Source organism: Pipra filicauda, unplaced genomic scaffold (assembly GCF_003945595.2).
Source record: "Pipra filicauda isolate LSUMZ 115617 unplaced genomic scaffold, ASM394559v2 scaffold33_size4404698_pilon, whole genome shotgun sequence".
Taxonomy (NCBI): domain Eukaryota; kingdom Metazoa; phylum Chordata; class Aves; order Passeriformes; family Pipridae; genus Pipra; species Pipra filicauda.
In genome coordinates, this window is record NW_024104465.1 from 1,492,330 (window position 1) to 1,517,759 (window position 25,430).

At 38.8% G+C, this 25,430-nt stretch overlaps 3 protein-coding genes across 5 annotated transcripts in view; 2 read left to right on the forward strand and 1 right to left on the reverse strand.

Moving 5' to 3' along the window:
- Nucleotides 1-5,895, reverse strand: part of RSPH14 (radial spoke head 14 homolog) — a 76,592-nt gene extending 70,697 nt beyond the window's left edge. The window contains exons 1-4 of the mRNA XM_027714206.2: nucleotides 5,730-5,895; nucleotides 4,937-5,386; nucleotides 2,927-3,029; nucleotides 2,638-2,756 (exon numbers count right to left, since the gene is read on the reverse strand). Coding sequence (XP_027570007.2) covers nucleotides 2,638-2,756; nucleotides 2,927-3,029; nucleotides 4,937-5,135 — 421 coding nt within the window. The 5' untranslated portion in view covers nucleotides 5,136-5,386; nucleotides 5,730-5,895. The remainder of the gene's footprint in view (nucleotides 1-2,637; nucleotides 2,757-2,926; nucleotides 3,030-4,936; nucleotides 5,387-5,729) is intronic.
- A 183-nt stretch (nucleotides 5,896-6,078) lies between these two features.
- RAB36 (RAB36, member RAS oncogene family) lies at nucleotides 6,079-24,333 on the forward strand. Of its 3 annotated transcripts, XM_039384119.1 has the most exons (14): nucleotides 6,082-6,324; nucleotides 7,076-7,183; nucleotides 8,645-8,797; nucleotides 9,531-9,619; nucleotides 10,740-10,828; nucleotides 13,365-13,430; nucleotides 14,409-14,510; nucleotides 16,166-16,230; nucleotides 16,831-16,882; nucleotides 18,269-18,350; nucleotides 19,671-19,681; nucleotides 19,862-19,974; nucleotides 20,520-20,639; nucleotides 20,873-24,333. In XM_039384119.1, the coding sequence occupies exons 4-14, from the start codon at nucleotides 9,551-9,553 to the stop codon at nucleotides 20,932-20,934; spliced, it is 831 nt and encodes a 276-aa protein (XP_039240053.1). In that variant the 5' UTR covers nucleotides 6,082-6,324; nucleotides 7,076-7,183; nucleotides 8,645-8,797; nucleotides 9,531-9,550; the 3' UTR covers nucleotides 20,935-24,333. The 3 variants fall into 3 exon arrangements, with proteins under 3 accessions (XP_027570009.1, XP_039240053.1, XP_027570011.1); XM_027714210.2 differs by lacking the exon at nucleotides 19,671-19,681 and having other exon boundaries at nucleotides 6,086-6,324; nucleotides 19,884-19,974; XM_027714208.2 differs by lacking the exons at nucleotides 19,671-19,681; nucleotides 20,873-24,333 and having other exon boundaries at nucleotides 6,079-6,324; nucleotides 19,884-19,974; nucleotides 20,520-20,734.
- Nucleotides 24,334-24,394: 61 nt separating this feature from the next.
- The window catches only part of BCR (BCR activator of RhoGEF and GTPase), a 97,841-nt gene continuing 96,805 nt past the window's right edge, over nucleotides 24,395-25,430 (forward strand). Inside the window, exon 1 of the mRNA XM_027714200.2 lies at nucleotides 24,395-25,217. The gene's annotated coding sequence lies outside the window, so the exon portion shown is untranslated. The remainder of the gene's footprint in view (nucleotides 25,218-25,430) is intronic.

Here is a 25,430-nt window from a genome sequence, read left to right on the forward strand (position 1 = left end):
GAAGGAGAAAATAAAGTAAAACACCACCTGTATTCCTACTTGACTTGAGAAAAGCATAGATATGGGGAGGAACAAAGAACTAAATAACTGAGTTTAAATAATCAATTCATATAATTGTGTTCTCTGAATAGCAATTTCTTGCTATTAACTCTAATAATTTAATTCCTATGATGTTTTTGATCTTAATATTCTGAGTAATTCATGGTTACTGTTTTCTAGCTGAAGAATTCAAGATGTTAAAATAAATCCTGGTTTTATACAGAAAATTCTGTATAAAAATTGTGATTGTATAAGAAAACTGAGGCATAGGAAAGTTAAAACTAAAAAGTCTGGGGTGAAGACAGGTGCTGAAATTAAATCCCTTGACTCTTAGTCATCCACCTGGATAAATCATGCAATTAAATTTGCATCTATTTTCTCAGTTCTCAGGTTTATCAGTGATGCAGTGCACTGCCACCTGAAAGAGCTGCATTAATACAGCTGGGATTTCACTTCACCTGGGCAACAGTGACATTCACAGAAGAGATGTCCCATCTGCTGCAGTAAGAATGCCATCTGTCCTTTCAGCACTGGTACTCCATGCAGCAAAACAAGTTTTGAAGGGAAAAAGGTATCCTTAAACAGTCCTTATCCACACCTCCACGTGGTTATCATTTTTCAAGGGTGGAATAGTGGAGACACTGAGAGTCAGTAATGTAAGAGAAATATTAAATCTTGGGCTCTTCCCAAATAGAGGTTCTGGCAAGCTTAAAAATCCATTGCCCCATCCAATCCACCTCCATCTTTGTCTAAAAGGATTTAGTACCCCAAACCAACAGGACAGATAATAGGTAAGAATTATTAAACTTTTCCAGTATTAACCACATTATAATGAAAGATGTTTTTTCCTAGAACTATTTTTGCAGTTGTTATTGCCCAGGTCACTCATCATTGCATAACACCCTTTCACTAATGTTGTCAAGTACTGTGTGTGTCAACTGATTGTTTATACAAAGAGTGAAAGTTTTGCTATTAATTTTTTCAATGTTCTGAATGTTCTCTTCCTGCTGGTTCTTCTTCCTCTTTTATCCTCTACTAAATACATAGCCTATCTATCCTATTTTTGCCTGTTAATTCTTTCCACTAAGTATTTGTTTCTTCTACAAATGTTACTCTTCAGGGTTCTCCCAGTCTTTGTGGATTTTCCCACCTTATGGTTTTTAACTATCCCGCTGTTCCTGGAAGATACTGGTATACATCCTTAAATTTAGGAATCAAAAACAGCCTGTAAGTGGATTTGCTTAAAATAACCTCATGTTCCTAAATTACTCTTGTTTGGAGCAAGACCAGGTGTCCTGGCATAGAGCTGAGAGGAGTCACTGACCACCTCCCAGTTAACACAAACAGCCCCACCTGGTGCCAAGTGCATGTGCAGCTTTTGTCTCTTTGTCTAGCACAGAACATGTTGCTTTACTGGCCTGCAAATCTCCTCAGCTCTAGAGCACATCAGCAGTCGAGCTGTGGGATGGTGCATTAGCTGCTGACTTCCCCCAGCTGACCCCAGGTACCTCCTATCTCATTATCTGCACGAGGTGTAGCAGTAAATGCAAAGAGGAAGACAGACGGTTTCTTGGCTCAAGAAGGCTGGATTACCAAGCAGAGGCTGTTTCTGTATCTGTAATTTGTCAGATGAATTATGTCAGGCCTTAGGACTCTTACTACCTATTGGAAAATGTGTGGCTATCCCTGATAATTCCCCACATTTTCTCATAGCAAAAAAGTTTTTAGCACCTCTCTGTTTTTCTTGTAAGTAGCCATCTGTATGTGAATCCGTTCTGCAGTGACACAATTCTGCTCAAGGAGTTATCTTCCAACCCTTAAATACACGCACGTATATTTATTTTATATATATTATATTTTTATCTAACTAAACAGAAAACCACCTTTTTTTTCAAGGATAGTTACTCAGAGATGCTTTCACAGACTTTTCCAAGAAAATCTGGTTTTCTATGATGACGTTCTCAAGGTTGTTCAGCCCAACATATTAATATCCTTCATTTGGATTCAATTATTTAGGACTTTAGGAAGGTGTAAAAATACATCTTTAGATTTTTAGGATTCATGTACACTCAGCAAGGCTTTAAGAATTCATTTAATTCTTTTTAAGCACCAGCAATGTAACAGAATTCCTCAGACAACATACTTTCCCGTTATTTTAAAGAGTATGGTTTTTTAATTGATAATTTCTATCTACTGAAACTTTAATTTTAAAATTATAATTTTGATCAATTGGAAAAGTTTAAGACTAATGTTCATATTAGAAAACTTAAGAAATTAGTGCACCAGGATGAACAGCTGATCCACATTTTGAACACAAGAGGACAAAGTGAATTTTAATGCAACATTCTGAAATAAAAATTCAAGCATGTAGTGCACAAAACCTGTACCTTGAGCAGGGAGCCTTAACTTGCATAAGACTTAAGAAAATGAACAAACTAAAGAAAACTAAGCTGAGCAAAAATAGAAAAGATACTGGGTTTAAATATGATTTTCAAGAAAAATAGAATAAAATAAAACTGCAATGTAGTACATTGGTGAACTTACCTGATTTCTTCTCTGCCTTGTCTATTTGAATATTTAGCTACTTAAAACCCCTACCTTCAGGTATTTTCGCCATCATATCAAAAATCAGATGGATGTTCTTCCGACAGATATCTACTGGATCATCCAAGAGCCCAGGGAGGGCAGAAATCACTCCATTTTGTATTAGCCCTTGCCTGAAAACAAAGGAGGACAGATTTAACAGAGCACGATAAAACTCGTATATATGTGTGAGATACTTAACTACTCTTATTTATGTTGCATTTCTCTTAAAACTGTTCTTGTGTCTCACTGAAACATCTCTATCACTTCCCATACCATTCAGTAAGCTTGGAATTCCACCCACCTGCCCACACTGTGCATACTCATCAGGTAGAGAACTTCTGTTGCTTTTTGCCGGACGGTGTTGTCAGGATGTCCCAGCAAAGTCTTCAGGTTATCCAAGAATCCTGTGAGACACCACGGTTCATTTTAGCACTTCTTACCTTCAGCGTTCATTTGAAATTGCAATACTCATTTTTCTCTCACAATTGGAAGTGCAAACAATCAGAACTTTTAAGTTGTCCTGACAGTGAAATGCTCGTTGTCATATCTCAAGTAGGGAAGAAACTTTCAAATTTCAAGGCCTACTGCCAAAAATGTCATGCTGCAAACAAGCTGCTGACTTATCTATCAAGTTAAATCCTAATCCTGCAAATATAAAGTGACACAACTCTAAAAATAAGTCAGTGGAGCTATTGATGTCTTTGGAAAAGCATGTGTTTGCAGGATTGATGATTTTTAAACTTCTTTAGGTGTAGCACAGGCTACATAAAAACACACAGTGTTGCTTTACACACAGAAATACGTGTGGTGAACCATTAATGATTCTGTGTATGCACAGGTAGCACTGACCAAAAAAAAACCACAACCCCAAACAAACAATAATCTTGCATTACTTTGGCAGCTACTGTTAATCAAACAAGAGCTTAAAAAATTTTAAACATGATTATTATCTTTTATGAGGGGAAAAAATACAAAGGAAGTAAATGGAGAAAAAAGCAGTGGCAAACTGGAGGATTTCTTCAGTGTAACATAATGAGGTTTGTAGATACACAACAGACTGCTAAAAATTGCAAAAGTAAGCTCGTGGTTTTTCTTTTCTCCAAAATCCAAACCTAGGATTCTTCTATGTGCTGGGATAAAGGGTTTTGAAAATAGTGATGGCCAGATGTAATTGTGATGAGTGTGATAAATTTGGTTATATTGCCTTCTGTCTTAATTTCTCATGAAGTTCCGGGATTGGTGTTTTTGTTTGGATCTTTTGTTTGTTTTTTTTTGTTTGGGTTTTTTGTCTGTTTTGTTATATGCTTATTCTACAACCACTGAGATACCTCTAAGAAGGGGTTCTGCATAAAAAGCTCTTTATGTTTTGTCTCTCTGATAAAATTATATCTGGATGTGCCATAAAATTCACTGCTGAAGGAATTAATGACAGAAGATGACTTCAGAGATTCTGTAAACTTGTAGATCTTTTCTGAAAATTATTTTATTATTAATTAAAAGGTTCATCAGAATTTTTTCCTGTTATTATTAGGGGATCTGAGATATGAGTATTTTGAGCATCTCAAGCATGACAGATCCAGGAAGGTGAAACTGTCCTCTGTCATATGTGGTAGAAAATGTCTAATGAAGGAAAACAAAACCGGGGATTTTGCCTTTTCCCCCTGGTTTAGGATAACTAAAAGTCTTTAATTTCCCCCTTTCTAAATAAAATATATTTAGCAGTTATATGATAATAGAAATGTATAAATTCACTGCTTTGTTTACATCTGAAAGGTTAATGGATAACAGAATTAGAAAAGACTCCAGGCAAATGAAATTTAACTAAGTGACAATGGGAGTGGTGATGGTGGGGTTTCTAACTTTGGACTATTTAAGCTTTTTTTTTGTTTTTAATTAGTATATGTTAGGAATTAGCTAAATTCAGAATAAAGACTAGGGACATGGTTTAGAGGTGAATATGGCAGTACACAGTTAATGGTTCAACTTGATGATCTTAGAGGTCTTTTCCAACCTTAATGATTCTGTGGTTCTACAGAAAAAAAATAACATGAACTAGTTTTGTACTTAAGGGTTGAGAAAACTTAAGAGTGAGGCATTGATAAATCCTAAAGTGAGGGTAACTCTTAAAATACTGCCATGTATATGGCACTATAACATTCTTTACCTTTCTAAGGTAAAACAAACAGAAATTTTCCTGGGCTTTTTGTGTCATCAAAGATATTGTAAGGAAAAAGTAACGAAAGAAAGGAAAGTTGGGTTTCCCCCTCACCCTGCCCTGCTGTGTCAGAGCTTATGACAACACATCACTTACCTATTTCTATTGCCTTGTAGACCTTTTCTGGATCATGGACCAGATCGCAGAGCGCCATCAGTGCCCGCTGCTGCGTCAGCAGCTCGGCAGACTGTAACTCCTCGTTCAGCTTAGGAAGGGCCCTCCTCCCAAATGCCAGAGCAGCTTTTGTGGGATCTATATCAGGGGGCAGGTAGGCTGAGATATGAGGCTGTGCCATCCCCAAGTTTCCTGGGAAGGATTCTCCCTATCTCTAAAAATACTCCAAAATGGCTGTACTTGGGGACTGGACAGACAATGTGCCAAAATGACACCTACTGACTTTGAACAGTGCTCTGTGTCCCAGAGGAGCTATTTTAGCACATGAACACTGTCGGGAAGCTGTGAAAGAGGCTGGACTGGTGCACAGTCACCGGCACTAATATCTGTTCATCTGCTGAATTGTCTACTGGTTCAATTCTCGACTGAACACTGTAGAGGAAAAAAAAGAGAAAGAAAGAAGCTTAGAATTGCAAGATGATGGAGGTAATGTTTTTCAGAGGATTAAAACGAAGCGGCCCAATGCCCCGAACCAAAAAGGAGGTCAAAATAATAATATTAAAGCAAAAGCAAGCAAAGTGACATTGTTTCAAAAGGGATCTAGTTTAAACCCGCCCTCAGAATTCGGTAACGTTTGATAGAATGGGCGGTGGCTGCTCTCCCCTCAGCACGGAAAGCGGCTCTGCTGACAGAACCATACGACATCCAGTATTGAAAACTGCTCCACAAAAACAAACAAACAAACAAAAAACCCAAACAAACAAAAACCACAAACCAAAGAACTGAAAAGTTAAGACAGCCGCTAGGCAACTCCGTTTCTCTCTTCAAAACCAAAGAAATGCACTGGATAACCGAAGGCGCCGTGTCCCGGCTCCCGCCCCTCAGCCCCGGCCGGCCGCGCACCGCGCGCGTGCCCTGGTTGCCACAGCGCCCGCTCTTTGCGTACGCGCCGCTTCGTGAATAGCGGCTGCTCAGCCGAGCACCGGACCCGGCCCTGCGCCAACAGCGTAAGTGCCGCGTGTGGCCGCGGCTGCCGTGAGGGAGTTACGCCAGTGGCGTAGTGGAGCGCGGGGCGCGGCCGTGGAGCGCCGCGGGCGCTGAGGGGCGGCCCCTCAGGGCGGGGGGTCTGTGAGGGCACGAGGGGACGGCGCCCTGGGGTCCCGGTGTGGAGCGGTTCTACCTCGCCTCTCTGCTGAAGTGTGCGGTCGCTCTTCTCACCCCCCGTTTTCAAAGTAGTTACAGTTGAGAAAAATAAAAATTGCGAAAAATTCAGAGTGAACACAATGGTGATCGAGTTACGGGGCAGGAAGACAGCAGGCGAGCGCCTTGAGATGCAAGGGTCGAAGAGAGCTCAGGGAGTTTTGGACCAGGTTTTCTTTCCTAATCTTCTCCAAAAATGTCACTATGAACAGCTAGAATGTGTAGTAAAGGTTTCTGTTATCATTACGTAGTTTCACAGATGTTCGGAGGAAGGGGCATGGGAAGAACATGCCATTGCAATGTTGCTGGCAGAGCTTATGGGTGTTCTGGGTTGTGAGATGTGATCTGGTATCAGGGAAAAACTCTGGATAGCTTGTACTGTGAAATATTTGGTCTCAGTGCAGATAGTGAAATTGTCAAGATTTTTTTCATTATGTCTGAGTAACAATTATTATAATCAAAGGTTTTAAACTGGATTTTACTGATCCAAAGTAGTTCTGATCAGCCGGATTAAAATACATCACAGGAATAGATTCTGCTTTGTTGATCTTCAAAATCCATAAAAGAAAAATTACTACTTTAAAAAGTATTTCCTGGAAAGGATTCATTTTTTTCTGCAACATTTTAGAGCAGATTATTTAAAGAAGAGTTTACTTTCCTAACGATACTTCTGCTAACTATATATTTGTAAAGTTTCACCATATTTCCATAGGAAGAATGTGAACTTTTTTCAGGGTAGAAGGGGCAGGAGAAAACTGGAGACTTCATTTATCCTTCAGTGTTGACTCGGCTTTGGGCATGAATTTTGCTGTCTTGTCCTTCACCATAGCTTGGAATACTGATGTTGTTAGTGGTCATGGCGTTAACTTATTTTATGTATGCCTTCTGCATGCCTGCCTCAAATCCTTTGTCTATCCACAGAATCCGCTGGTGCTCCTGTTCTTGCAGCGTTGAGATAAGGAAGGTTGTGACGCCGTGGAGACACCATGTTCCCAGCCCTCCCTGGTGACTGAATCCCCTTTCAGCTCTGTAAGAAGAGAAAATCTGAATCTCAGCACCGATCATTCTCAGTATTTTTAGCAGCTTTGTATTTCTTAATTTTTTTTTTCCTCTAATGGTCTGTCTAATTTGTTGATTTGGTAAATTGGGATATGTTTATGCATGCGTGAGATTTAGATTAAATACAATAAATGTAAGTGAAGATGGCCCCTCAATTTCGATATATTTCTGTTTGTTTGCTTTGGTTCCTCCTGTACTTTGCATTCACCGAGATTGTTGAACTGGGGGTATTTTTGTAGCTTAGTTTGTGAAAGAGCTCTAGGAGATGAGCAGTGAGTCAGCCTATGTACACATGACAGAAGCAAGTTAGTGTTTGAAACTCTTACCCAACTAGTGGAGTTTTTCTTTTTAGAACTATAGTTCCGACATTAATTAAGACATTAATATTGCCATACAGTCATTCAAGCTTGTCAGAAGGGTGGGAGCACACCATAAAAAAGCTCTAGATCTCTCAAATTTTATCTGGTCACAGGTAGCATAAGCAGAACTGTCCATATGGTAATAGATAAATACTGTAATGTTGCTTTCTTTGGTGAATAACCCATCAGCTGCAAATCTGGATTCTTTGGGGGGAAGTGGCTGTTCTGGTGTGGTCGAGATCACATCGGTGTCTCAAGTGGTTTAAAAGCAACTCCTCACAAAAGAGAATAAGAAATTATTTCTAAGTAGTGGACTAGCAATTTTGTTGAGTATTGCTCTTATTGTAGGGTTGTAAAACACAACTGTAGGTTTTTTGTTATGTACTTGCTCGCTGTTTAAAATTACTTGCCTGCATTCATTTGCCCTTTAACGTTTTTAGTCTGCTGCAGGAGTGGGAGAGGCTTGTCTCCTTGTTCCAAGCCTGTTCCAGCATTATCAACATATGACTGTTAGAATGGGAGAGCTTTCTTTTCTTCTGAAATTTGGAAATTTAAATCCTAATGAAATACATAGCAAAATCTTTTAGCATCCTAAATTGCAGTCTGGCACATTAAATGCTGTCTAAATTAATGAGTCGATTAACAATACTTAGATAATACAAAAGAGCTGTGTGATTTCTTATTCCTTGTTTTTGGTGTTTTGCACATTAGAAAGCAAGATTACTAATGACTAGAAAGGCATTTATATAATTCAGAATGTCTCATTAGTGGCATGCGCATCCTGACTCTAAAGCTGAGATGAAATCAAGTTGAAATGCTGAAAAAATCCCTTAGGAGTTTCTTTATAATTGCTACTATGCTTAATATTAGCACCGTAAGAGTTTCCCACTCCCTCAGCTCCTTGGCAGTTGTGTTAATCCTGCTCTTTGTATCCATACATACAACTATGTTTAAAGGCAATGGAACTGTTTCGTTATATAGGATTAGGGGCCATTGGGTTTATCACGGAGCGGTTTCTGATCAGAGGAATCTGTATGACCGCTAAACTCAGGGTTTTTATTTCTAAACCCAGGGTCCTGCGCATAGTTAAATCACTCCAACTCCGCCTTCCCGGTCTGTGGAAGAACGGGAGGAAGGGAATTGTTGCAAGCCTGTTGCTATGGCCACGTAGGAGCGGGCTGAGCTGTTTGTGTGGCTGGAATCCTGCTGCATCAGCTGCTGCACGGTGAGTCCTTCCTTACACTTTGCTACATGATGGAAAAGCTCTTATTAGAAACGTTCTTTGAACGCCACTAAGAAATTGGTACCCTATTAAGGGTCCCCTCCCCCAGCAACCCACGAGGTTTCATTGCATAACCAAATTGATATGTCTCAGGTGAGACATTTAAATGCATTTGTGATTTTCATGTGAGCATTATTCTTTTTCCATGTCAGACTATCTACTGATTTCATTCTTTCTGGGCTGATCCTGGATGAAAGTTTGATGTTGTGCCAAGAAATGCGGCATCTTCATCTTTCTTCCTTTCTCCCTCTGACCAAATGAAATCTGGTAGCCCCTAACATTTATTAATGTGCTCAGTGCAGAGGCATTTGAAACAACGATGGGCAAGATTTTCAAATTAAGCACTGCAAAATCCTTTGAGGGCTAAAGTGCAAGCACTTGTGTTGAATTGTGAGCAATTCTCTGCCCTCCCATGGAATTAGAGTTGGTTCCTTGTAGTTTCAGAAGGTCACTGTTTGCTACTAGAGCTGTGCACACTGAAGTGGTCCCTTTTACATAAGAAACAGGTTTCCCTCAATGCAAATTAAGTGAAAGAACTGCCAGTTTTACCAAAAAGACAAAAAAAAAAAAAGATAAGTCTGTAAGAACTTAGTTAAGTTTCTGTTTGATCATATTGTCCCTGTATTGAGGTAATTCCTGAATACTATGTTTTTCTTTGCATATTTTTCTCTGCTAGTATTTAACTGGATTTGGAGGATGAAGTCCAGCCTAATGCATTTTGTTCCCCCAGTGAGTAGGGACAGAATAATCTCCCAGTTTCCCAAGGTAAGCATTCTGTATAGCCCATGCCACACTGATCTGTCTTTCCCTTGTGCTAATACTATTTGAATTTAACTTAATGTACACTTGTTGTCTTCTCTTAAAATTACAAATTATTTAAGAATTTCTCTCAAAGTTTAATGTGACCTCAAATTCCCATTCAATGCTGACCTCTTTAACAATAATCCTCACTTCTTTTTAACCTTTACAAAAAGTGACTCTTGCCACAAAAGTGTTATCTTATAATATTTATCTTGTTATTTCAGCAAAACATTAATAATTACATGCTTAAAGAGCTCCAACACCAAGGGGAAATAGGAACCATAGCTTATCTTAAATATGCAAAAAAAGTCTAATTAGGAGGCTTTGGCTGAAGAATTTGAGGCAATTTTAATTTTCTGTTTGTATAGGAACCTTAGTCATACAGTAGATCAAATGTAGCAGGCACTGTAGAAACACAGACAAAAGCCCTTTGATGTCCCCAAAGACTTCTTTATTTGAAGTATAATAGAAGAGTAAAGGACATGGAAGGACAAGGAATTACCATTCCATTTTTTCAGTTGTTCAAAAGACCGTTTTAAGGGAGTTAGCATTTTTTTCCATGCTTGATCTCAGCCACATGTTTTGCTTCTAGTTTTATGAAAAATATAACAGGTATTTTTAGCAAATATGAAATCAAATACATTTTCTTCACTTTTAACTAATTCCTAGTTAAAGGTTAATAATAAAAACAGTGCTTCACACTTAGAAGAGATTGAAAAGACTTCATAGGAATAATGACTTGCTGGTGGTGTGCTCCCATCTGTGTCTGTCTTGTGTGCCTTAGATCACGGGGGTAATTCAAGGCACTTACTGTGGTACAGAATGATGAGCAAATGTGTTTGGCTGTGGGTGCCTGGAGGCTGATGCTCAGAAAGGTGGTCAAATGATGGTCCCAAGGAGTTTTACAACACAGCTGTGGGGAAGCCTGACTGCCTTCTAACCCAAGCTATCTCTTTTCTTATGCCAGGATAACTCTGTGCTCGACAAACTCTTTGAATAATCTTCTTCCCTGTTTTTCCTTGCTGATTTGCTCTTGCCAAGCAGCCCTCAGGCAGTTTGTCCCAGCAGCTGTTCTGTGTTTCAGTGGTACACACCTGAGGCCTGTCTGCAGCTTAAGGAGCACTTCCACACACAGGTCAGCACTGCCTGGCAGCAGAGCACTGCAACAGCAGGGTGAGTTTGGAACAAACCAGGTATGCAACAAAGAAAGTATTTTCAGTCCTTGATAGCCTGCTTTCTTCACTGGCTTTTCCTTCCTCATTCCTCATGTTCCTCACTCCAGTGTGTTTCAAGGCAGCCAAGCCCATGCACATGGCAGTTCTCTGACCTGTTTGACAGTAAATGAACAAAGTGCCTCTTCTTCCCAGGAGTGTCAAAGATACTTTGACTGCTGGCATACATAGCACTGAAAAAAACGGTGGAGCAGTTTAGCAACAAATAGTTTTTCAGCACCTTTGAATTAAACACTTCAAAGTATTTACTTCGTTCAAAAGATCCAGCAGATCCAGCCTTGTTGTGTTCTCTGTTGGTGTTCCAAAGGAGCAGATAATAAAGGCTTTGGAGGGATAGAAACACAGCAGTTCTAAGTTTCTTGAAACACCTAAGAATCTAGTTTTAGTCTTTTTTGAAGTTTACATGCTGAGAAGTTCTCTTAAATGGTTTCTTAAAACTGAAGCAAAATTCTGGTAAATATATAGCATTGGAAAATCCAAAAAAGCTGTTTTATGCCCTAGTAATAATCTTGAAGTTTTTTTCTTCCCCCACCTTCTCTCTCTCCCAGAACTGCTACCATTACTGATTTAATCTCCTGAAGCAAGGCAGGAAAGCTAAACTATGTTAGAAATCATCACTATTCAGTCAAAATAAATAGCTGTATGTTTTAGTGATAAATGCTTCTGTGCTTCAGTGTGAAGAATCTTCCATAAAGTGGAGCTTCTGTGAATACTGACAGTTAGCTCACTGTTCTTTCAAATCTGGAGTTGGTGATTACCACAAGATTTGTCATGATATACATCTTTAAATGCAACATTTTATGCATTTCACTTGGCAGTCTTGCTAAAAAAAAAAAAAAAAGAAAGCTAAAATGTATCACCCTGAGAGACATCAGTGACTTTACTACTTTTTTAGGAGCACAGTCACTATCTTAGTTTCATGGTAATTTGCTACGTCCTTTATTGAATTGAGGCATTTTCCCCTTCTGATGCCAACATCTCTATGTTTTGAGGTTTGGGTTTTGGTTTTTTGTTTGTTTGTGGTTTGGTTTTGTTTTGTTTTTTAATTTCCAGAGTAAACCTACTGTCCAGTTAACTTATTCTAGTAACAGTACCGCTAAAAAGCTTTACATTTTGGCTTTGTGAATAAAATTAAACACTTTTCTGTCACTGCTCTCTAGAAGTGATTATTATTCAGTGATTTAAATAATTTTTTGGTGTAATGGGGGTAAAAGGGCAGCCAGTGTTTTGTACAGTACTTGTAAAGCTTGACAGGAATAACCATTATCTTCCTTTTCCATTATCCCAAGTAATAAAATATTTCTTTGTCATTTGGAAAGCTAGTCTGAGAAATTCAGTAGCTAATGGCTGTAGTTAAGACTCTCTGAATATTCCATCAGTGTGTTAAATTGTCTAATCTGGGGAGTTTTTTTCCCCAATACAAGTTAATGGAACACACACCTCTAAACCATCACTTACTTTTTTGCTTTTCCCTGAAGGTCATCGATTTTACTCAGTATTTTCTCAGTAACAGTTAATCAGGCAGAGACATTTCAGCAGCATAGGGGCCTGTGACCACTCAGTTATTTTTGATTGGCACCAAAAACACCTTCTTTTTTTTTTAGAAATATTAGTCACATGGCTTACCAATCAAGATTTGGACTGTTTAGAATAGATAACTTGGAATCAGCATCACATGGAAGTCTGATGTAACCAGAAATAGTATTCAGTAGATTAATGCCTTTGTTTAAAAAGCCATTCCTTGCTAGAAAAGAACATTAAACCTCTTAAGCCATTTTTGCCAATCCAAGTTTAGGTCAGCAAGAACACCTCCATTCACTTATCCCCCTGTATCTGCTAAAAGGTACACTCAGTTGCAATTTGAAGAATGCAGGCTGAGTCACCCAAAGCCCATCTGCTGTATCCTGGGGGAGGACCTAGAGCAAAGAGGATTATTTACATGAAGCCAGCTTCAGATTAATATTATTCAGGTAGTCAGAAAATGTATTGGCTCTAACCTTGTGGGTTATTTTTCCCAGAGACACATTCTGCAGTGGGTTATTTTATTATCAGCAATTTTTTGTTTCTGCTCTAAAGGCTTTATTTGTACTGTTAAAGTCAATGAGAAACTTGTGATTAATTTTAATGCAAAGGATGTAGATACTCTATGGTCTTATGTGTAAACTGTCAAATGTATACACCTGTAGTCAAAGCAATTTTAATGCAATAGAAGTTATATCCCACTGGACTAAAATTAAGAAAAAAATATAGAGAGTAATAAACAGACTATTTCTGCTCCAGAAGGGTTTGTTTTTTTGGTGACCTCCTTTCTTGCAATTTAAGGTTCTGCTCGTGCAGCACAGTGGCACTTTGGGAAACTTAAGTCACAGGTACATGTACTCATCACTTGCAATTTAAGGATCTAAATCAGAATTTTTAGAGAGAGACTGTTGAAATTGCAACTAAAACCATGTAACATTTTCAAATATTTATAACAGGCTGAAAATATCCAAAGTGGTTGTGGTAGGAGACCTGTATGTTGGGAAAACCAGTCTTATCAACAGGTACAGTATATCTCAGCAGATGGTTTGATTTTTCTGTTTCTCAAGTAAGTGCTGTAACATTTCCTTGCTGTCCACTGAGAGTAGTATTTCATGAACCCAAACCAGAACTTCATGGGTTTGTTATTAAATGAAAGACAAAACTAAGACTATGGTATGAGAAAGGCTTAATACACCAACACAGAAGGTCATGCTCTAGCACTTCAATCAGTTTATGTTATATTCTGAAGTACTTTTATCCACTCAAATATTATACATTGTTTTCTTAAGACATCCAGTCTAAAGGCTAAACAACTGGGAAAAAAAATTCAGTGTCTGAGTCTTGGTTTCATGTTTTCTCCTTAGTTGCAGGGCTGTTCACTGAGCCCTTTTCAGCTGTCCTTGTGTGGGTCCCTGTACTCATTTCTACAGCTGCAAGACTGTAGGAGAAGCTCGAGCAGAGGGACCTTTAAGGCAGAATGCCTTAAAAAATACTTACTTGATTCTTTACTGAATGTTAAAAACAGCTCTTATGCTTTTTGTATTTAAGTCCAGTGAACAGATCACTGAATTTCTGTAGCTTATTATCACTGTGACACCTTTTCCTCTATGCTTGCAGCATTGGCATCGTTATTATTTCTTCAAGTTCTTAAGTAGAACTTAAAACCCCCTAATCTCATTGACAATCATTTGAGTCATTATTTGTGACCCAAAATACATTCCCTTGTATGTAAAACTATAAGATACTGTACATTCCTTGACAGTCCAAAAATGTTCTGATTCTCATCTCATCCTGAAAGCTTACTAGATGTTTGTGCTTCATAATTTGCTATACAGTATCTCCTTTTTTTTAATCAGTGTCTTAGTGTTTTCATATATGTTTCCACAATATATAGCCAATCCACAGTTAGTGAATTATTTCCTTCATAATTTACCCTGACAGTTTTGCAGTTATTTGTAGTTGTGTCTTATTAGTATTTCATCCCTTTTTTTTAATTGTAGATTTTGTAAAGATAATTTTGACCGAGACTACAAGGCAACCATTGGAGTGGATTTTGAAATGGAACGTTTTGAGATAATTGGAATCCCATATCATCTCCAGATGTAAGTTGAAACAGGATGGTTAAGCATTGCTCAGAGCACAGTCTCAGCAGAGCTTGTATTGCTGCAGGCTCCAGGGAAATAAAGATTTTTTAATGAAATTGCACAAAGAATAATGTGTTCTGAAAAAAAAGGTTCTGTACCTGTACCTGCAGTTTTAGTAAAAATTTTGCTGTCTTGGATTTCTCGTCTCTAAAAAACATTACAAGCTTGTCAGTGAAAATTCGTCTTGGATGTCTTGTGCCATTTCAGTAGAGTTCTGCCTCTTTTACTCAACTTTCATGAAAGAGAAGTGGCAGCTTTTGACACAACCTTTGTCCAGTTCTAGGGTTACCCCAGTCTGTCACTTGGGTTTAAAAGGCATGATGAGCACTGAACTTGGCTTTACTGGGAGTTTTATTCCTGCAGCCATTGAAATGAATATTAAGGTGTTCAGTGATTTCAACACCTCTTAGTTAGGGACTAATTAATTATCCCCAAGTCATAAAAAGACTGGAGTGTTTTTATTAGTATGTGAACCTGTTATCTTTGATTTTCAGCTTCATTTGTCAGACTAGTGGAAATCCTGCCCTTCTCTGACCTGCTTTGGGTCTGTTGAAGGAAGTCCTTTGGTGTTTCCAGTGGCTGAAAATGTTTTTCTGTAGAGGGCATTATGGAATTATTTGTGCTGTAGTGTGACCTAAAGCAGAAATAAGATGCTTTGCATGAGGTATTTTAGTGCACGAATCTTAAAAACCTTTTCACTTCGGAATACTTTTTTTTCAGTGACATCACTGATGTAAATAGATGGCTTATGGTATTTATTGAAATATACTTAGGAATCCATTTCTCACTCATTTCAGTGCAATTGTGTTTTGGAAAATTCTACCAGGCCTTTGAGTCCCTTTAAAAATGTAGATTCACGTATCAGTGTTTTGCAAACTGAAGCAATAAGGTTCATGAGCTACTGAACATCAGGTTGCATTATCTGCCAGGTCCTCAGGAGCTGGGTAGAACGTTTCCATGTGATAAGCACTAGTGCCCCCTCCTGCTGCGAGATTGCCATACAAGATAAATTTGAAGTATCTGTGAGTGGCAGCACTGGGCTACAACAGCCCCAAACCTCTGCAGTGCTGGCACTACCTGAGGGCACTGCATATCATGTTCATTAATAAAAAGCACTTTCTTGATTTTATTTAATGGTGTCATTAGTAGCTGGTAGACTGAGCTGTAGGTCTCTAATTTGTAGAGTATGGACAGATATCCCATCTAGCAGCTGCAAGACTCTAACATGGGTTAATACATGATTTATTTAGTATTGACACAGGAAATGTACAAAATTAGACTGCCCCAGAAATCCATGCAAATGGCATAGATGAAAAAAAATGTTTTGAGGGAAGGGTATTGCCATGCAGAATAAAAATATTTGAATTGTGTCTCCAAAATGAACGGTATTTAAAAAAAAAAAAGGTTAAAACAGAGTTCACATGTCTTCATTAAAGAATAGAGCTTTACTGTATTTCTATCAGGAGTTAATGAATAACACGTTCCAGATGGTGACACTTCTCTGGTATCATATTCTTCTCTGCCCTGTGCCAGTCTGCTGCTTCATTACCATGTTTACTCAGGTTACACTGGGTTTCATTAACCTGAAATTTCTTTTTTCCCCCATTGCACAGATGGGACACAGCAGGTCAGGAAAAGTTCAAGTGCATTGCATCTGCTTACTACCGAGGAGCAGAGGGTGAGAACAATATTAATTTGATCCTGGCTGTGTCAGGAGGCTGTATTTTATCCAGAAATGTATATGCCTATATGCTCCTTGGGAAGGTACCTGTAGACCCAGTGTGGTGGAATGGATTGTCTGTTCCTGCAGGGAAGAAGGGATGAAGAAATTCGTGAATTGATGTGTTGTCACATCTCCAAGCTCTGAATGTTTTGATGATGCAGTGATAAAAATTGGCACTCGTGTCTAAGGGGAAAAGAATTTGGGTTTGGGTGAGATTAATGTTGGAGTTAGAAGTGGATATTTCTGGCATTTCCTTTGGTAAGAGACAATTTCTGCAGGAATTAGTGGTCCCAAAACAAAAGGGTTAACGGCACCGTGGACTGCAGACTACAGGTAAAGATGAAATATGGTTGAAGACTAAGGACTTAACTCTTACTGGGTGCTAGAAAAGGAAAAGGAATGAGCAAATGGGTAGTCTTCCACCTCCTGTGTGTTAAATCTGTTCTTGCACCTTATATGTAAACATTCTCTCTGTTTAACAAGATAGGTTGGAGAGAATTCTGATACACCTTCTAACTTAATTACTTTTTATTCTGTTCTTGTCTTTTATTGCAGTTATAATAACAGTGTTTGATCTGGCTGATATCCAAACTTTGGATCACACCAAGTAAGTTTCTGCATTTTGGTTTATCCTTGAAAGGTTTTACAGCAGGTTTAATTGCCTTCCATATGTAGGTGTTGAGAACTTGCTGGATCATGAGTGTATTTTCTCTTGAGCTAAGAAATGAAAAATGACAGTCACTTGTTTGGATTGCATAGGGTGGGATTTTTCTGAAGAAAATACAGGGTGTAGATTTGAACTATTTACACTTGACTGCCTTTAAAGTCAGTGCAGAGAAAAAGGCACTTCAGTCAAAGCTTGATCCTTCCAAAACTAGACATGCAGGAAGAGATGAAGTACACCCCAAAAGCATTATTTTTTTACTTCATTTGCTATAAATAGAATAACAGGCTGACATCTAATGTAAGTGGTGAAAATGATGAGATGCATCTCATGCATAATGTCTCAAGAGCCTCTCGGTTTTTAGGTACACTGATATCCCCAAATTATTTTCTTTCTCTAGTTTCTGAAGTGATTCTTTGGGGAGGTAGCCTGTCAAAAAGAGGAGAGAAAATTAAGAACTCAAAGTATATGTAAAGATAGCTAAACTTACTGGTTCAGATACTTGTAATGGTTTGGTTACAACAGCATGTTAATTGTTATGGATAAACTCCTTCTGCTTTCAGTGCAGGATGCAAAACCCTACACGGATCTATGATCCACACCGTTGTCACAGTTCAGAGCGTGTGTATTTCTAATGTGCTGTTTTGACTGTAATGCAGCTTTAGGCTTCTTTACAACCTGTATTCTGTCTTATTTGAATGTGTACTATGGTACTTAGCTCATTTACATAGGACTTTGTAAAATAATATATATATTAGTGTCTCTGCTTGGCTGAAAGTAATTGAAGCCTGTGAACCTGATTTCCCACACACGCACACACTCCCTTCCCTCCTTGACTTGTGTTGGATGACTCAAGAGAAACTTGATTGCCAGAGTAACAAAAATATAAAAGCTTGTGAGACAAGAATCATACAGCCTTCATAGGGAGCTGTTTTATAATGCTGAATAGATTATTTCACTCTTCTTTATTCCCTTTTCTATCTAATCTGCTATGTGGTTCAGACCTTTCCCTTTTTTCCTGCCTTCTTATTCCTTATCTCGATCAAAACCTTGCCCTTTCCTTAATAATAGGAAATGCCCTCTCTGGGTGCTATAATTATTGTTGAATTTGTACTCTGAATGTGGATATGTTTGAACTTTGTTAGTGGAAGACGTTGTATTCAAAGGACTTGGAATAGCTCTGGATCTCTTTCTGTCTGGAAAAAAAGGCTTTGGATACTCTCACATAAGTTCATCCTCTCACTTTTCTTGTGACCCCATTATCTGTTACCTTCTCCTATATTCCTCATTCCCTCTGACTGATTCTGTCATTTCTCTTTTGTATTTCAGACAGTGGCTAGAAGATGCATTGAGGGAGAATGAACCAGATTCCAGCTTCATCTTTCTAGTTGGAACAAAAAAAGATTTGGTGGTGAGTAAATTGAATGCAGACAAGGAAATGGGATTTTCCCTAGTTCCTCTCATGATTTCCCTTACAAGTTGCACACAGTGTTGTTGAGACAAAGACCTTGAGCAAAAACCTTAACAAGTAAATAGAACAGTGTACTTGGAAACAATTTAAGAAGAGGCTTTCTGAAAAAATAGGTAGTTATGAAATATTTCTTGTGTGGTGTTTTTCAAGCACATACAAACGTACCTAATGATCTTGAAGGTTTTTTTAATTTGTTGTTTGTTTTTTTTTTTTTTGGGACAGTGTGTTCATTATTCAGGAACAGGGAAGATTTCTTCCTTAGTTGAATATGACATGATTGTTGGAAGAACAGGATATAATGCACTCTCTATACCATTCTCAGTCTTGTGTTTCTCTTCCTGCAGCTATCAACACTTAGTTTTTAAAGATTTCAAAACAAACTTGTTTCATTTGCTGTTTAATTGATTTTTTTTTTATTTCCACCCAACTGCCACAATATCACTTCTGCACTTTGTTTCTTACCCTTTAGTGAAAATAAGTCCTAGAAAATTGCATGTCTGTCAGTTTTTCTGGTACTCTGTGTAGTTTATGCTGCTTTTTCTGAGTTGCAATAAAAGCTAAACATGCCAGACCTCTGAGGACACACATATGAAGCCTTGTCTAAGCTAGAGTACCTTACTGGAAGTTGATTTCTGATTTTAGAATGTAGTGCTGTCAACTGAAAGGGAGACAAGAGCAAAGCAAAGGATTTTAGGTTCTAGGTATTACTTCAGTGGTAAGCCAGTGTCTTCCCAACTGGATTCATTCTCCTTATCATCTTGATGTCACGTAATCATTTCCAAATGTTTAGATTTCTTCTCAAGTTTGCAGGGGTTCTCCATTGTAAGACAATCTACAGAAAACTGTAAAAAGATGACCGGTGTCATCCATCCCAAATAGGCTAGAAATCAAAAGCAAATAGCAGCATACTTATGATTGGTGACAGAGAGCAAATGAGAGGGTGAAAAGACCTGAAAACTAAGTGCAAGAAAGCAAAATCCCATTGAAAGGGCAAGAAATTTTAGTCCTAAAAAAGAGCAAAAATAAAAAGGGGAGAAGACCATTGGGTTACAGCACAGTAAAAACTGATGCAATGGAAAAGTGGATATGAGACAGAGACAAAACAGATTAAACCCAAAGAACTGTTGTGATTAATTGGTCCCACAACTCTTCTGAGAGTGATGGGATGACAAGGATGTAACTGGGCTGTTGTCTTTCCATCTCCCTGCCGCGTATGTATTGATACAATGGTTACTCATGCTACCCCCTGCTTTCTTTCAGGGCTGTGGGAGGTGAGTGGAGACTCCATTTTAAAAGCAGTACTAAATCTGGGAATGTTCTCGCAGTCCTGGCTGGTTGCACAAGTTCTAAGGCGAGGTCAGAAAGGCTGCTGAGAAACTGGAAGCATCAGAGGACAGGTGCAAGCAGTAGCTCTGTGCTGTTACCAGCCCAGATACACTTTTATATTGCAGTTCTTCCATGTTGTCTCCCCAGTCAGATGCTGTGTGTGAGAGGACAGAGCTGGATGCCATCCGCTTGGCCAATGAGATGCGGGCAGAATATTGGTCCGTCTCAGCCAAAACAGGTAAATTACTGCAAAAGATGTAAAAATAACCACAAGGGCTGATGTTGAGGTGGGAGGAACTTATTATCCCCCTCTCCCCCATTCACTTTTTTTTTTGTTGTTCTTCTTGCATTTTGTTGCTATTAGAAACTTCAGGTTTATCAATGATCAAATTTTATTTGTGCATTTTTATTTGTGCTCGCACTTTCGTGTTTGCAGAAAGAAGTAACTGAGCTGCTTCACAGGGTCTGAGCATGTTTAATTCATAGCTAGTTACATAAATACACATGTGCAGCACTATTCAACATTTGCAATGGAAAAAGATTATACCACTAACTGAATTCTCTCTGTTGTGGCTAAAAATAAAGGTGCAGTACAGGGTACAGTATTCCAGAGTAAGAAAATTAGAAATTCTCTCTGCAGTGATCAGAATGGAAGACAGATTGTTGGAGAGACCTGTTCTGTCCCAGTATTGAGCAGTGAGCTGTTCACAGATGTGCTTGTTATGCTTGATCATCTGTTGATGTGCAGTTGTTAAAACACATAATTTCTGTTTTGCTCCCCAGGGGAAAATGTCAAAGAATTCTTTTCCCGAGTTGCTGCCTTGGCCTTTGAACAGTCCATGATCAAGGAGCTGGAGAACACTCCTGGGCACATGGCCCAAATTGGGGCAGGAAATCTCATCAGTATGTGGAGTTTTGGTTTTTGTGTGTATTTTCCTTGTTTACAGTCTGAAGGACTGGGGAGGTTTTTCAAGCATTAAAAGCCAGTTTCAAACACCTACAAGCCCATTCATGTCACTGTCTACCCAGGTTCTACCCTACAGGAGTGACTGGGTCTGCATCCAACTTTTGTTACCCTTAGTACTGGATGGTATCATTTCTTGTGAATTGATTTTATAACTTTGCTGTTTCCACAGACCTGGAGAACATTATGGAAATCCCAGAAGGCAACGCTCAAGTCAGCCCGAGTTGCTGCTAATTGTCAACTGTTCCTTCAGGCCCCGTGCTTCTCTGCAGCACAGCACAGAGCACCTGCAGCAGTGCAAGCTCTCAGGCCAGAAACAGAGAGCTTTAATTTGGGAAACAAGGGAGGAAAAACTTAGCCAAACTTCCCTTCTGAGAGTTCCCTTGCTGCTGCAGGCTCCTTGTGCAGGGTGGTACAATTGTTACATAAACCTTCCTCTGTGTAGTTGAAACACAACATCCTTAATGCAAGGAGACATTGCCAGTGCCATGTGCTCACCTGTCTGCCAGAAATGCTTGGAGTCAAAAATGATGTCATTTTAGTGTGTTGTTCTTTGATAATTCTCTAGAAATCTTAGATAGTGAAGTTGCATTCCCATGGGGGCAGGAAACAAGTGGCAGTTCAGAGTAAAGGGTGCTATCCATAAGTTTTTCCCTTTTAAAGTCATAGCATAAAATAACTCTGATCTGCTTTTGTGCATTCCAAGTATTTTGGAACTATTCCAGTAAAAATCTTTTTAAGTCTCAGGTATGGATACACAAATGCAGACTGCATAGTTTCCACTGTGGTTTCTCCATCCAGGAAAAATCTGTATTATTTTTCATTTTCCACTTGAGAATCAGAGCCCAGTATTTAAGTATTTCCAAGCCTAGAAGTCCAGGTAGGAACTTTGTTGTTTTATCCCATCTGTCTAATATTTTGAAAATGTTACCAGATAAGAATGCTATTCTTTTCCACTCACTTGAATAAGAAAGAATGGTCTCACAAGTGCATAATATGGAACACATATATTCCAAAGAGGATGCAGATTCCTTCTCTGCATTGATCTTCATGAATATTGTCTACATGCAGTCCTACTTTGTTGCTAAGAGTAATTCACAGATTTCACAGGATATTCCTAATTGGAAGGGACCCACAGGGATCATCGAGTCCAACTCCTCAGTGAATGGCTCATATGTGGATTGAACCCACAACCTTGGTGTTATTGCACCCTGCTCTAACCACCTGTTTTGGTTTGGGGTTTTTTTGTAAAAATATAATAAGATTTTGGAACCATATGTGGTCTCAGTCAGGAACCTGATCATCCCTGTCTGAGGTGGGAACTCAGAGCCAGCAAGGTTGGATTCCATACTTTAAAGCAGCTTTAAAATGCTCTTTTTTCCTTTGGGCAACAATGACTGATGCCCAAAGACATTCCTCTTTCAAAAGTTATTCCTGCTGACAAATGGCATTGCCAAAAATTACTATAACAAATACTTGGCCAGTATTTGTGAAATTGCATTAGTATGCTTGATTATGCTAATTAGGTTTAAACTGCAGAAGTACCAAAGAAGTGGAAGGGAAATACACTCATTTTATTTCCTTCTAAATTTTCCAACAGCTCACTGAATTCTAACATTCAGTTGTGAGTGTCTAGGTAATGATATTTCTCTAAAGATAAATGAGATGTTATAAATCTTTTGCTTGCAGTAAACTGTTCAAATGTGTGGCCTTCAAAATTACTGTAAGTGCTCAAATCATAGAAATAACGAAGGAATCAAGGTGGGACAGCAGAAACACTCTTTCTCTAGGAATCTATCAGCAGCTTAGAACTCCCATATTTCTAAGGTTTATATCCAGCACTTCATGCTATGCTGGCATTAAAAAAAAATATAGTATTTTAAATTTCATACTGCAATAATTTTAAATGGAGAGAAAGAAGAAAACTTATGAATGGTTACAAGTTACAGTTTCTTAAGATAGTAATGCAATCACTGCAGAAACAACAGTATCTGGAAAACTAATTATAACAGGCCCTTTTGGATTTGAGCTGCTAAGAAATAAGGACACTTGTTAATAAAGCAATGCATCAAACTGAAAATACTCTAGATTCTCTGACATTTCCCCCAATTTGTTTGACAAGACATAGAAAGAAGTGGAGAAAAGATGACTTAAACATCTTTTTTATTACTTTTATTTCATTATGACGTAAGTTACAGCAGCTTCACAAAAAATGATGGATAGAGATCTAAGGACTCTCTGTCTGTTTTATTGGACAATCTTCACTTTGGCAATTGTGCTGACTGTTGGCAAAGACACAAATGTAGCATTTGGTGGAAAAAATGAATCTGTGAGGGTATGTAAGGAGCTATTTATCCAAATGTGTGATATTTTGACCTTATGGTGTTCCATGTGTTAGTCCAGTTCCCGAGTCTGCTTCCCAAGGATGACAATCCACACTTTGCTTGTGCTGTGTGCTGGGCTGAGCAAAGTGTGGCCACGGCCTCGTCTTTGCTGAGTCTGAATGAGAGTAGAAAAGCTGGTTCCCTCTGCTGCAGCAAGTCAGGTTGGCTGGGCCTGGTGTTGGGTTTCAGTGCTGGCATGCTGGTTTAGTGTTTACAGTGCAAAATGACTCAGTAGCAAATCCAAGATAAAAATCAGTGGGTTTTTTTGCCCCTCAAGAAATATGTCTCCTAAGGGTTTCTTTTGTTGATGAGCTCGGTTATTGTATAAAATCACAGAGATGCAATCTCTTCAACAACACAATCATGGTGCTTGGAAAATCAACTGGGACAGGTTTTCTTCTAGTGATTCAGTACATTGCTTGATGTCATTACTGTTTAGTATCATCTGGAGCTCCAAAAAGTTCAACTGCAAATGCAATACTCAGTCAGTCATTAACTGTGACTTGACAATGGCCTGACTCCATCTCTATTATATGATGGATGCTTTGAGACTGGGGTTTTTGTTGGTGGTGTATTGGCTTTTGTTTGGTTGGGGGTTTTTTTCGCTTGGTTGGTTGGTTTTAAGGGTATTTTTTTAGTGCTACTGAGATTACCCCTGCAACAAACTCAATATTAATAATTAATCATCTAAAATGGATCTTGGATTGTGTTGCAAATGGTGAGTTGCTGAGGAAAGCACAAAGGAAACTAACTATAGAAAATAAATATGAATTTGCAAGTTCTATCTGGTCAATGTTTTACCTATGTATGTTAATCCATTCTATCAGCAAATTAATCAACTTTGAAGAAGCCTTAATACTACAGAAAAGAGTGTCAAAAAAACTGTATTAACTGTAACCCTGGGTAGACTAAACCACGATCTCTGTACCAGTTGAAATTCCCACAGTGATCACAGCAACAGTCACAGCTCCAGCTTCCTTGTGGAACTTTCAGGTGAGAAGCTGAAGAAGTGAAATTTGGAGTCAGTCCGAAGCAAAGGTAAAGAGCAATTGGAATAATCAATTCCCCCCCGGAAGGACTAATGTTATGCTGTTTGTCTTAATAAGTAGAAGCTTAACGTGTTAATGATTTCCTGGTTATATAAGGGTGCATTTGTGCTGAGCAAAACTACTGGCAATGGATCAAAAGCTATTTAAGAAAGTAAACTGACAAAGTTAATTTCTTACTATAAAAGCCTTTTAATTTTTAATCGTGTTGTTTTGCCTTTTGAGTGCTTATTTGACACTCAGGATATTATGATTTATAGTCACATAGGTCACGTGATTCAGACCTTTCTGAGTCCTGTTGGGTCCCAGCTCGAGTTTGCCTTGTGGTGTGACTGGAGTCCATTCTTCACGAATAAATCTGTCCCCTCTGTGCCTTTTCAGGTTTCCACCAATAGTTAGAGGTTGTTCTAATATAATGCACTGGTGAGTGAATGCTCTGAACCCTGCTCTTTATCACATCCTCTGAGCAGGAGAGTTGAAATGAAGTGTTTGGCGAGTTGTAGGAGAATCTGTATTTGGTATTGGAGAGGGTTGCTCAGCTTCCTGTGGTTTTGGCCAGAAGGTTGTTCTCACAGTGAGAAATTGCCATTCTCTGAATTTGAAGGAGAGTTCCTTTATTTCTGGGTTCATAGAATGATTTATACTGCATGGAATGTCTCAGCAACATTGGAATGTTGCCAGCCTTGTCAAACTCTCCCAGAGTTCTGCTTCGTATTTACAAAAATCCAATTGCTTAGTTTCAGGCACAGATTAATCAGATATCATATTTTAATTCTCATTTTAAAAGCTCAGCTTATGTCCTACAGTTATTTTGTTTTTTACAGTTATTTTTTTTTTCTTACAAAACCTCCTGTTCTTTCGCGTGGGATCGGGCTGAAGGACAGTTCCTCAGTGACAGCTCGCGAGCTTTTCCCTAAACCAAGCGGCTCCTCTTCCCACAAGAGGGAGCTCGGCGGTCACTGCAGGATGAGATCCGTGCCGGCTCGGAAGGGCTGCGCGATCTCTCGCAGGCCAGCAGAGGGGATGTGCCGGGCACTCTGTCCATAGTTTAGCCCCTCATCGCAGGATTCTCAGTCTCAAATCACAGGTACGTGTTTGCCACCATCGTCTCGATGAAATTTTGTATCCTATTAAAATGCTGAATGCATAAAGTGTCAGCAAAAATTCAGAGAGCCCTTGAATTCCCAGAGGAATTTCTGATGTTGTGGCATTTCAACAGATAAAGAGGGTGTAGTTGTTTAACAGTATTATTCACTTAAAAGTGAAGTGTGCACATAGAAATCCCTCATCTGACTCATAG

Bases quoted from the DNA above. Each gene is read 5' to 3' on its own strand.
- RAB36 (XM_039384119.1), top strand. From the start codon at position 9,551: ATGAAGTCCAGCCTAATGCATTTTGTTCCCCCAGTGAGTAGGGACAGA. The intron at 16,231-16,830 runs GTGAGAACAATA...CTTTTATTGCAG, and splicing joins TTACTACCGAGGAGCAGAGG to TTATAATAACAGTGTTTGAT. The intron at 16,883-18,268 runs GTAAGTTTCTGC...TTTGTATTTCAG, and splicing joins CAAACTTTGGATCACACCAA to ACAGTGGCTAGAAGATGCAT.